The sequence below is a fragment of the Podarcis pityusensis genome (genome assembly GCF_964106645.2).
Source record: "Podarcis pityusensis genome assembly, chromosome: 14".
NCBI lineage: Eukaryota > Metazoa > Chordata > Lepidosauria > Squamata > Lacertidae > Podarcis > Podarcis pityusensis.
In genome coordinates this window covers 43,865,770-43,878,589 of record NC_138039.1, presented here as the reverse complement: position 1 = coordinate 43,878,589, position 12,820 = coordinate 43,865,770, and the positions used below count along the sequence as shown (strand labels likewise).

Genomic DNA, 12,820 nt, shown 5'->3' with positions numbered 1-12,820 from the left:
AAGGCCCTCTGCCTGGTTCCCTGTAACTTCACTACTTGCAGTGATAGAACCAGCAGAAGACCCTTGAAGCTGGACCTCAGTGTCCAGGCAGAACGATGGGGGTGGACACGCTCCTTCAGGTATACTGGACCGAGGCCGTTTAGGGCTTTAAAGGTCAGCACCAACACTTTGAATTGTGCTCAGAAACGTACTGGGAGCCAGTGAAGATCCTTTAGGACCAGTGTTATATGGTCCTGGCGGTCTTATCCAAAGGAAACTAAACCTTCCAGAGCTGCACCATGTCTGTCTTCTCACTGGCTAGGGAAGTGCCTCTGAGCACATGCAGAACATGTACATGTCTGGCTGTTAACCAGAAGGTTGGTGGCTCGAGCCCACCAGAGACTGCCGTGGGCAGGAGTCCTGTACTGCAGGGGTCTCTTCCACCTCTACAATTCTATGATTCCACCACCAAGCTCTGACCCTTTCCCATTACAGTGGTACCTCAGGTTAAGAACTTGATTCATTCTGGAGGTCCGTTCTTAACCTGAAACTGTTCTTAACTTGAAGCACCACTTTAGCTAATGGGGCCTACCGCTGCTGCCGCGCAATTTCTATTCTCATCCTGAAGCAAAGTTCTTAACCTGAGGTACTATTTCTGGGTTAGCGGAGTTTGTAACCTGAAGCGTTTGTAACCTGAAGCGCCTGTAACCCAAGGTACCACTGTATATCTGCTCTGACTGACAGTGGCTCTCCAGGGTCTCAGACAGAGGTCTTTGCCCTGCTGCCATCTAGCTGTTCTGAACTGAGCCGGATGTCTCTATACTTCTCTGTATGCCAGGGACTCCAAATGCATGCTCTTGGAGCTGAAATATTTACTACCATCTGCAGGCACAAGCTGCAACCTCCCCCGCCCCAACACTACTATGTGATGGCTCCTTGCCTCCTTCATGCGTGATCTGTGGCACATGATGTTGCTTACTACATGAAACCTCTGCATCATGTGGCAAGTTTCAACTATGGCCATCTCTGGCGGTAGTGTATGGTCTTTCGAGGCAACACAAATGATCCATGTAATAGTAGCATTATCCATCCCAGTCCCTGGTGACAGAAAACCCAACACGTGTCCACATGAGTGATGTCCCTTCCAGTTACCTTGTCAAGAATGCTGCTAGCTAGTGAGGGAACAGCACAGACCTCCACATTATCAGTCCACGACATGCTGGGGGAGTGCCCTAAGGAGGATATTAGTGCAGTTAGCTGTTTGTTGATGATTTTACAGTCTCAGCAGCATCCAAAGCTTTTGTCTCAATCTGCAGCTCATAGGTCCTGAAAGACCTACATTAGCTCCCAGTACGTTTCTGAGCACAATTCAAAGTGTTGGTGCTGACCTTTAAAGCCCTAAACAGCCTTGGCCCATTATACCTGAAGGAGCATCTCCACCCCCATCATTCAGCCCAGACACTGAGGTCCAGCTCTGAGGGCCTTCTGGCGGTTCCCTCATTGTGAGGTTACCGGGAAGCAGGCAGAGGGCCTTCTTGGTAGTGGCACCTGCCCTGTAGAATGCCCTCCCATCAGATGTCAAGGAAATAAACAACTATCTGACTTTTAGAAGACATCTGAAGGCAGCCCTGTTTAGGGAAGTATTTAATGTTTGATGTTTTATCATGTTTTTAATATTCTGTTGAGAGCTGTCCAGAATGGCTGGGCAAACCCATCCAGATGGGCCGGGTATAAATAAAGTATTATTATTATTATTATTATTATTATTATTATTATTATTATTAAGCAACAGCCTCCAAAGTTAATCAGATAAAGTGGAGGGGGGCCAAAACGCACACACAAAGACACACACCATGTTGCAGAAGATCCCACTTCCATTACAGAAGCTCAGTTTTCTCGCTGAAATGCAAAGGGAAGGGATGGAGAAGGAGGAAACTTCCTGTCATTTTGCTGCTGTGGAACAAGCAGGCAAATCAAATCAAGGCGCGCTTTCTGGAAGCAGTGAGCTGTCCAATGTACCAGAGCAGCTCTTACCCGAACCATGAAAGTTGTTAGTCTGTCCTTGCAGCTGCAGGCTCCGAGGAAATAATATGAAATGCTGCGAAACAAGAACTTGGGAGGCAGAACAATCAAGGGGGTGAATCTGGATTTTTGAATAAGGAACGCACAAAGTCTAGCAGCAGCCAGCAGCATAACACTGATTGGGACTGATGCGAGCTGGAATCCAGCAACCTCTGTTCCAAGGGGGGCAGGAAGCCTGCAGAGCTGGTTGCCCCACCCTGTAGCTCCCAGAAGCCAAATACATTCTGCAAAAGCATCACTAATTTAGATGTCAACTATGGATCACACAGCATTCCGTCTATCAAGATTGTTTGAAAACAAATGTTAATATTTACCAGGCAGCATAATTCCAGAAAGTCTCTCTAGTACTACAAAGAGGGTTTCCATAATAGCAGACACAACATGCCCTCCTATTCATTCAGTCATCTCTGCACTAAAATTCCCTGAATCAGCTTCAACAGCAGAGCATCTCGAACACACAAATGCTCCAGGATGCAACTTTTTATTATATAAGGTAGGTGTGGGGAACTTTCTCCAGGCGTTGCTGAAGTACAACTCCCATCCCCATGTCAGCATGGCTAAGGATCATGGGCATTGTAGTCTAGCACCATCTGGAGGACCAAAGGTTCCCCACACCCAGGAGCAGTTGCGGATGAGACAGAGCTACAACTGCCAGCATTGCAGCCCTAAAACACAAATCCCCTAAATAAGAAGTCCCACTTCAGGAAGGTGCTACCTCTTAAATCCACCTATTGTAGATTTAAACAACAGCCAGGGGAAGAGTCTTCACTCAAAGGTTGAGCATGAGATTTGCATGCAGAAAGCCTCAGGTTCAATCACTGCCATCTCAATGTAGGGCTGGGGAGGATTTCTGTCTGAACCCCTGGAAAACTGTTGCCACTCAGCATAGTGAGAAGCAAGGCAGATCAATGGCCTCAGTCTGTATATGGCAGCTTCCCATGTCCCTAACATGTACAATCTTCCTTAAATTTAATTGGCAGGGTGAGAGTAAATGTTTCATGTGGCCTGTTGCAGCAGACAGCATTCCTGGGTTGACATCCCTTTTGAGTTTTTCCTGTAATGTGTAGGATTGTGTTTTTTCTCCAGCGGCAGGCAGTGATGCCTAGTGGAAAGTGAATTTGGTCCTTTGCCCGTTCTGGATGGGGTTGCACTCTCTCCAAAGGCACAGCTTTGAAGTCTGGGTGTAGTCCTCATTCCGTCACTCAGGACTGCCTTTTAGCGGCTTCAGCTGGTATGGTCAGCTGCGACCTTTTTGGGGCAGGGATAACATAACCAGTCATTCAGACATTAGCAATCTCAACACTGCATTATTGCAATGCACACTGAGTGGGGCTTCTCTTAAAGTTGGTCTGGCAACTGCAGCTGATGCAGAGTGCAGCAGCTTGCTTGCTGAGTGGAGCTAATTTCTGCCAGCATACAGCATAACTGTTAAAAGAACTACACTGCCTGTCAATATGCTACTGTGCCGTGTTTAAGGTTCTGTTTTTTATTTACAAAGCTCCCAACAATTTAGGGTCAGGATACCTAAAAGGTGGCCTTCTCCCTGTCGTCTCATTTGGTCAAAGCGTTCAGCACTCTGGGTTCATTGTAGGCATTAGGCAGGTAGCAACAACATTGTGGTTTCAGTGAATTCCTGAAGCCTTTCTGTGTACCCAGGGGTTCCTGGTTTGTATAGATCAGCAGCAAATGCCCCCAGTTGCTGTGCAATCCATTGCAATCTATTTCATTGTATTTCATGCTGTTTTTATATTTCAGTTACTGTAGTTCTAGTTAGGGCTTTAAAGAAGAAAATCCATATTGCATCTTGCATTTTCCAAGACCTACGTGGTATCATAGGGCACTGCCATAAATTTAAAGCATGGCTGGGGAACCTCAGGCCTAGAGGCCAAATGCAGCCCCCCAAGCCCCTCTGCCTGGCCCCTGAAACTCCCTCCAAGCCACAATCCCCGCTGGTCCTGCTTCATAGCCAACATGCTTTTGCCTGACTGGAATATGTCATTGAACTCTGATAATGCATCTTGCCTCTTCAAATGGAGTCTAAAGAGGTTTGTGTGTGTGGAAACTAGTCTACCTTAGGAAGCTAAAATGCACATTTGTTCCTCTCCACACTTTGCCTCTAGCCCTACCCACCACCAGTCTGTGGCTCTCAGATTGTTGCCCAGAAGGAAATGAGGCCCTCAGGATAAAAAAGTTACCTGTCCCAGTTTTAAAGGACCATAGGTTTACAGTGCCCTGTCTGTTGCTCATCTTGCATGAGAGCATAGGAATATACCGTATTTTTCGCTCTATAAGACGCACCAGACCATAAGACGCACCTAGTTTTTGGAGGAGGAAAACAAGAAAAAAACATTCTGAATCCCAGAAGCCAGAACACCAAGAGGGATCACTGCGCAGCGAAAGCAGCGATCCCTCTTGCTGTTCTGGCTTCTGGGATAGCTGCGCAGCCTGCATTTGCTCCATAAGACGCATACACATCCCCCCATACTTTTTAGGAGGGAAAAGGTGAGTCTTATAGAGCAAAAAATACGGTACCTCTCCTTAGTGTTGGAAAACACTGACAGCATCTCTTTGTACTAGCTGTGGCAACCCTTGACATGGGTTCCCAGTGCCGCTCATCACATAGAATTATAGAATTGTAGAGTTGGAAGGGACCTTGAGGGTCATCTAGTCCAACCCCCTGCAATGCAAGAATCTCAACATGCTTAGAATACACAAATGATGCATATCCTGAACATGCCACCTTTCCGCAACTTTTGAGTTCAAAGAATCCCAAGAACCCCAGGTCGAGTTCAGCCAGAAAAGCACAAACTGCAACCCCTTCTGTCAGGAATGGGGAACCTCACTGGGCTAGGTTTGCTGGGGGTTGATGGGAGTTGTAGTTCAAAGGCTCCCGCCTGATCTAGAGTGTTAGCAACTAGACAACCACTTTGAGTGTAAAGATTGCAAGTGAATAGCAGAGACCCAATTACCCACAAGCTCATTTGCCTGGAAGGCCTGATTCAGCTTAATAGTTTCTCCCCATAACATCCATTAGCTTCTGCTAGAATCATGCTCTAAGAACCAAGGAAAACCCATTTCAACCATGGCAGATGTTATTTTTTAAGCTGCTCTACAAGCCAGCTTTTATCCATGCAGCACCACAGACAAGAGTCAGCTGTGTACATACCAACCCCTTGGGCTGGACTCAGTACAGGTCAGTTTCTGGCACTACCTCCAAGTGCTCAAACTGCAGTTATGATTGGGTGCCAAAAGCCAATCCATGATGAGTTAAGTAGGGCAATATTTGGTTTACAACATTGTGATATCTCACCAGCTAAACATTGCAATATACTGATATATCATGATGTCTGAAATAAGGATGGAGCTGTGTAGAGGCACTGGCTGGCTTCACGCCTTTTCCTGCATCATGATTTTTGCCGGCGCCTGCTCTTGTGATTTGCTGCCTCTTGCAGATGGCAGGGGAGAATTGAGCTGGCAAAGTTAGCAAGGGCTGCAGGAATTGAGAGAAGCATTGGCCAGATTCACGGGTTTTCCCACATTGTGATTTTTGCATAGTGAACACACACACACACACACACATCATGATTTGCGATATATTGCCAGGTCAAAAATTATAAAACTGATATCACAATAGACTTCAGACCAGTTTGGGACAATATATCAATATTTTGCCCAGCCCAAGAGTTAAGCACATGATAGTTAAACTCAATGGCTGTGCAGAGGCAAGTCAGCACATTGGGGAATGGGCCAGCTTTTCCCCAGCGAAGCCCCACATTCCCTTAGGGGTAACTGGAGGGGGGCATGCAGGCTGGTGGTGGGCAGGTCAGAAGCCCAGAATGGGTGAAGCCAGAGTCAGAGGTGGTCCTGGCCCCCTCTCTGCTCTCATTCTGCCACCCTGTTTCTCTCTTGATCACCCCCATTTCTCTTGCTTTCTGCTACTACCACCCTCTCTCTCATCCTCCCCACCCAGCAGACTGCCAGAGGAAGAACAGATGACTATTGCCAGGCATCTGCACAGAGCATTTTCACACACCCGGGGCTTTAAGACTCAAGCTATGACTACAGGTTGCCTGGCCCTTCCATACAGGCTTACTGAAACCTACAGTAGTGCCAGTGTCATGTGAGTAGTCCTCAGGAGAGTCCAGTGGGATGCAAATTCCTCAGCCAACTCTCATTGGCCAAACTATTTTATAGTTACTGCTTTTATTCTGGGAGACTTTGAGCAGCATGCCTTGGGTACTGCTCAGGTCTGCGTCCACAAAGCTTCAAGAACAGGCAGCTGTCAGTTATACATAGCTATACTTTGGGCCGGTCCAATAAAGGTCTAACTTCGGAGGGCATCTGGTCTCCTAAGGTGCAGCAGTGCCACATAAACTTCAGCAGTCAGAGCTGATGGAAGGTGACAGCCAGAGGGAAGCAATTCCACCTGACTGCACCTGAGCCAGTCTCTTGCTTCTAGGTGCTTCTCTCAGTGCCCACCTAGCCAATGAAAGGCCATAAACCAAGGCCACATCCACACTGCACATTTAAAGCACTTTGATTCCACTTTAAACAGTCACAGATTCCCCCAAGGAACCATGGGAACTATAGTTTACTGAAGGCACCAGAAGCTGTGAGGAGACCCCCTAATCCCACACTGAGCTACAGAGTGGTTTAATAGTTAAACTCTCCTCCCAGGGAACTCTGGGAATTGTAGCTCTTTGAGCAGAATAGGGAACCTATTTGTTAAGAAGCACCCTTAACAAACTACAGTTCCCAGGACTCTTTGGGAAAAGCCGCAAGTGTTTAAAGTAGTGTCATAGAGCTGCAAGTCTATGGTGTGGTTGCGGCACAAATGTAGGTGGGACCAACCTTCCCTGACCTAAACTGAGAAATTCCCCCCCCCCCCCGATCGAACTCGCACTGCAGCATATTAGCATATTAGCATATTGTTGTTGTTTAGTCGTTTAGTCATGTCCGACTCTTCGTAACCCTATGGACCAGTGCACGCCAGGCACTCCTGTCTTCATTAGCATATTAGCATGGCTGAAATGTTTGCCACAAGCCATTATTGCACATGCTCATGTAACAGCCTAACAATAGATTTTAGGCCACCTCTGGAAGGGTTAGGAAACTTGGAAGCAGATCATAGAGTTGAAAACGAACCTCAGACCTATCATTTAGTTCCACACCCTGCTCAATGCAACATCTTGAGAAACAAACCCTGTGGAACAAGAGCGGGTTGCTTGTGCTGCTCCAGATGTCCTTGGACTACAACTCCCAATATCCATGAGCCATGAAAAACCCTCAGAAAAGAGCACCCCTGAGCACGAGCAAAGAGCACCTGTCCACAGGAACAATCTCACTCCAACACCCCACGTACCAAGGAATAAGGAGCCAGGTCTCATCCTCCCAGAGGCTGCCAATGCCCCCTGGGATTGGTAGCCTGGAAAAAAGGGAGGCCAACAGTAGGGGGCACCAGAGGAGTAGGGCGAGGGGCCAGGGGGCCCTGGGCCCACATTTTTGAGGGGCACAATCAGGCACGACAGGCAGGAGCCCTGGCAGCTGAGGCACAGCAACAGGCGGGTCAGTCCAGTGGGCAGGTGGATGGAGGGAGCAGGCGGGGAGCCAGTTGGAGGGCGGCTCCGTTCACCCCACCCCAGTCCACCAGGGGGATAACACTTGCCCACCCGGGGTGCCAGCAACCCCTGCTACAGCACTGGGTAGCCAATGGCAGGTGGAGCCCAAGTGGTTTCTAATCTTGTCTCCCTCTATCACCACCTCCCTAAGCTCTGCAGGGAGCAACCCCGAGCCTTGAAGGTGACAGCTGGTGCCACGCCCTGGTGGTTAAGTAAGAAGGCCGGCCGGCGGCAGGTGGGGGCCCCCGCGGTAGCAACCCGACAGGTGCTGCCCTAAGAGCCCCGGCTCTTCCTCTCCCTGGCAAAATCTTTATCAGGCTGGAGGGCAGGGGAAGCTTTCCGGGCCCACGTCGCCCGGTGCCAGCCTCGCCTGGGCGCAGGTGGCGCGCTCAGGTTGGCTCAGCGCCTCTCGCGTCATCCCCGGGATGGAGAGAGAGAAATCTGGGCCATCCATAACAAAGGCCAAGCGAATCGCCAAGCGGGAGCGCGCGCGCGCGCGCGCGGATGGACCCGGGGCCGGCGGAAAGCCCTGTCTTTGGCACGAAGGGAGCAATCCTGATCTCCCCCCCCCCCCCATCCAAGCCAGCTATGGTTGCTTCCTCCCCCCACCCAAAAAATAAAATAAAATAAAATGAGGGGAGGGGAGGGAGAAACAGGTTCAGTCCCGCACACGCAGCCTGGGATCGGGTGGGAGGCGCGCCCCCGACAGCCCCACCTTTTGTAATCCGAGGAGAAGATCCCTCCACTGGCCGGATCGTGCCCATATTCGGGCTCCCCCAGGCTGGAGGAGCCGCCTTTCTCCTCGTTGTAAGCTTGGCCGGCGGACATGGCTGCGAGGAGGAAAGCTGGGCGGGCTGGAGCGCTTTATGGCGGGGGGGAGACTGGAGCGGGGCGGGGGGGGGGGCGATGGCAGCCCCGACGGCGGGTCCGGGATGCGGCTGCGGCTGATGTCAGTGTCATGTGGGAGCGGCTGGTGCAGCCAGGATTGGGCACGCCTCCCCCGGCCCTTAAAGAAACACGACCCCGCCGCCCGCGCCGAGGGGAGAAGCTGGGGGCGGGGGGGGGGGATTCTTTTTCCGGTGCTCGCTCATTCCACTTTTAAACCCTATACCGCCTTTTGGCCCTCAAGTCGAGGTACAATAAAAGAGAAGGCAACGGCCCCGCCCCCAAAGCTCCCAGTTTAAACCGTCACAGAGTTGAAACGAAATATTAAAGCATCCACACCTGATTTCTGAAGCGCCTTAGTTCCCCCTTCTCCCGGGAATCCTGGGAACTGTAGTTTAAGGGTGCTGGGAATTGCAGGTTAACAACAGAAAGATTTAAAGGAACTATTGGAAACTCAAGGCAGTAGAGATATAAGATGATCAGAGGCCCCCCGAACTTGAAGCATGGGCAGCCCCAATAAAAATTTAAAATTTGGCAGAATATTCGGACTATATGATATGTATTTGTATAATCTGGAATATTTAATGTGATTTGATTGGATCGTTAAAATGGAAAATGTAATAAAAATTATTTTTAAAAAAGGGGGGCACTGGGAATTGCAGCTCTGTGGGTGGTAAACTACAGTTCCCAGGATTGTGTGTGTGTGTGTGTGTGTGTGTGTTTGTTTAAATGGGTGTGACCCTTAAATGAAAACCAATGTTAATAGCCAAGCGAAATAAAGATGGGTTCGATGCCTGCCTAAAAGTCATCAGGTATGGGGCCAGTCCAATCTCCCTAGAGGAGAGGTTTTCAACCTTTTTGGGTCCACAGCTCCCTTGACCAACTACATTCTTTCTGAGGCACCCCTGTGGGGCTCAGGAGCCCAGTTATGTCACCCCTTGCCTGCAGAGCTGGCAGCCTCTCAATTTTTTTCAAACACCCTCCCTTGGGGAGTGTACCCTCAGCCTCCTCTCCCCTCTCCTTGGGAGTCCTTCAGGCAGCAGCTGCTGCTGTTTCTGGTCTCTGAGCTGCCCCCCACCCCAGATGCCCCCACCCCAGATTACTCCCAGAGGCACAATTCGCCTGTGGAGCTTATAGTCAGGTCTGCTGTAAAAAACAGCTGTGCAAGCCTTTGGGAGGCAGAGATGTGAGAGGGCATCAGAGGAGGGAGGGAAGGAAAGAGGGACAGAGCCCATGAAACCCCTGACCATCAGTCAAGGCACCCTAGGGTGCCACGGCACCCTGGTTGAAAACCACTGCCCTCGAGGCAGAGGTGGATTATGGGGAGTGCAAATGCTTTCCCCGCAATGGGTGCTGAACAGAGAGGGTGTTGTAGGGGCTGCCACAACAATGACAAACAACAGAAGGTGAGAGGCAGGGGGGTGGGGTGCCAAATTTTGGTGCTGCGCAGGGCGCTGCTGGAATTTCAAAGCCTGAAGTGTGCCACTAGTAGAGGAAATTCCATACTGGAATGCTGCCATGGAAAAGGCCCTGCCGTCTCATGCTAACATCAATCGAACCTCTTTGCTGATAGGACACACTGCAGGCACCCAAAAGCAGGCCAGACCAGGCATAAAAGATGTGCAAAACTCCTTGTCTGGTCTTTCGTCGCATAAGGAAGTTTTTGCTTTCAGGAAGGCTCCTGGCAGTTTAAGGGACTACCTGTCAAGCAGAAATGTACCGTATTTTTCGCTCTATAAGATGCACCAGACCACAAGACGCACCTAATTTTTGGAGGAGGAAAACAAGAAAAAAAAATTCTGAATCTCAGAAGCCAGAACAGCAAGAGGGATCGCTGCGCAGTGAAAGCAGCAATCCCTCTTGCTGTTCTGGCTTCTGGGATAGCTGCACAGCCTGCATTCGCTCCATAAGATGCACACACATTTCCCCTTACTTTTTAGGAGGGAAAAAGTGAGTCTTATAGAGCAAAAAATACGGTAACAGGTGCAGCAGCGTGTCACTCTTGCAAAGGCAAGACAGAGTTGACGCTGGATTTCTCCCTGCCACATACAGCTGTTAAGAAAAACAGCTGTGCTTTCTTCCTGCCTTCCAGGAAAAAAGGTATCTCACCTGCCTGGTTTGATTGTGCCAGGCTCAAGGGGAAAGGAAGAATTTTTTCCCACACAAAAATGGGTGCTTTTCCATGAGGAGGCTGCAAGGATTCACCAGGAAGCTACGCCTCCTCCCACAGAATTAAAGCCGTGTAATACCTGAGATTGGGGGCAGGAAGTCTTTTTCACCCCCAAGGACCGCATTCACCTCTGGGCAACTTTCCAGGGAAGGCATAGGCAAACTTGGCCCTCCAGATGTTTTGGGACTACAACTCCCATCATCCCTAGCTAACAGGACCAGTGGTCAGGGATGATGGGAATTGTAGTCTCAAAACATCTGGAGGGCCAAGTTTGCTTATGCCTGTTCCAGGGGCCACATGCCTGTGGTGGGCGGTGCCAGAGGCAAAAGTGGGCGGAGCAACAAATGCTATTTTTTTGTATAGTAGGCTAGTTTCTACACACACAACTTTCTATCTTCCATCCAGACAACTGAGAAGCATTGTCGACATTGAAGAACACAGGGAAACACTTGTAGAGAAGGGCCCATAAGATGGGTGGCTGAGAACAGGGTTTGCGCTGATGGGTGAGCCTCAAAAAGCATCAGAAAGACTTGAAGCGCTGCCTGGTGCCCAAGGCTGGGTTGAAGGCAAGGTGCCCAGCAGTAGGTTGCTCCAGTCCTGAGTGATGCCACTCCGGAGCTGATCGCTCTGACTCACTCCTAAGATTTTGTTGTTGTTTAGTCGTTTAGTCGTGTCCGACTCTTCGTGACCCCATGGACCAGAGCACACCAGGCACTCCTGTCTTCCACAGCCTCCCGCAGTTTGGTCAAACTCATGCTGGTCGCTTCGAGAACACTGTCCAACCATCTCGTCCTCTGTCGTCCCCTTCTCCTTGTGCCCTCAATCTTTCCCAACATCAGAGTCTTTTCCAGGGAGTCTTCTCTTCTCATCAGGTGTGGAGCCTCAGCTTCAGGATCTGTCCTTCCAGTGAGCGCTCAGGGCTGATTTCCTTCAGAATGGATAGGCTTGATCTTCTTGCAGTCCATGGGACTCTCAAGAGTTTCCTCCAGCACCATAATTCAAAAGCATCAATTCTTCAGTGATCAGCCTTCTTGATGGTCCAGCTCTCACTTCCATACATCACTACTGGGAAAACCATAGCTTTTACTATACGGACATTTGTTGGCAAGGTGATGTCTCTACTTTTTAAGATGCTGTCTAGATTACTTTCTTGCATAAGCAACATGCACACATAGTTTCCCACGGAAATAGAAACCTCCCCCGCCTGAATGAAAATTCCCCTGGGAGAGCATGTACAATGCAAGGGCATTCGTTGTGGCAATTGCCATCATAAGCAGCAGGGGGCGCTGCGCATTGATAATCCCACATTGGCTGATTCGTTTTCCTTTGGGGGGGTGGCTTTCACAACCCTAAAGACTTTTCCAGGTCTACAAGTTTCAAGTCCCACCCAGCTCGCCTAAGTCAGGTAGTTAGTGCCACTTGTAAATTTGCCTTCATGCCTAGGAAAACGATATTTCTGACAGCTGTCAAGTTTTGCACTGGAGAAGAGAAGGATTCTTGTTTCTGGAATCTAGGGTTTTTTTAGAAAAAAAATCATTGTTACATTTATTTCCTGCCTTTCCAACCAGGAGCAAAAGGGGGCACCCTGTTTACCCTCAACAACCCCGCTGGAAGACAGGCGAGGCTGAATGATGGCGACTGACAGTCATCCGGCGAGTCTCGTGGCGTAGGGAAGATTTGAATGCTGGTCTCCCAGGCAGTCGTGGGTGGCGGGAACGAGGGAGTGCGGCTCGATATCTTTTTAATTTTTTTGCAAAGCGGAATCAATGGCATAATGCTCCGTTGCAGAACGAGGGAAGCTGTAGGGCTTTCCTCTCTCCCGCAAATGAATGAGGTGATAATGAAGCTTTCAAGTTCGTTTTGCGACAGATCATCAGACATGGTGGAAATCAGAGGAGGAGAAGGATAGTCAAGGTTTGATGCAAAATTGCCTTTCATTTTCCTTTCCTTTTTTAAAAAAACTTTTTTTATTCAAAATTAAAACAAAACATATTATCCAGAAACATATCATCCTTATTCCCCCCCATTTTTCCTCCCTCCCCCACGCTCCCACACAACCCCCCACCCCCCCACCCCCACTTCCCTC

General features: G+C 49.4%; 1 protein-coding gene across 3 annotated transcripts in view; it reads right to left on the bottom strand.

The window, feature by feature from the left end:
* AP3B2 (adaptor related protein complex 3 subunit beta 2) overlaps positions 1 to 8,684 on the bottom strand; it is an 86,019-nt gene extending 77,335 nt beyond the window's left edge. Inside the window, exon 1 of one of the 3 annotated variants that reach the window (XM_080980291.1) lies at positions 8,395 to 8,684. In XM_080980291.1, coding sequence (XP_080836417.1) covers positions 8,395 to 8,507 — 113 coding nt within the window. In that variant the 5' untranslated portion in view covers positions 8,508 to 8,684. The remainder of the gene's footprint in view (positions 1 to 8,394) is intronic. The other 2 variants (XM_080980292.1, XM_080980294.1) reach the window with 2 other exon arrangements.
* Between the last annotated feature and the right edge of the window lie 4,136 nt (positions 8,685 to 12,820).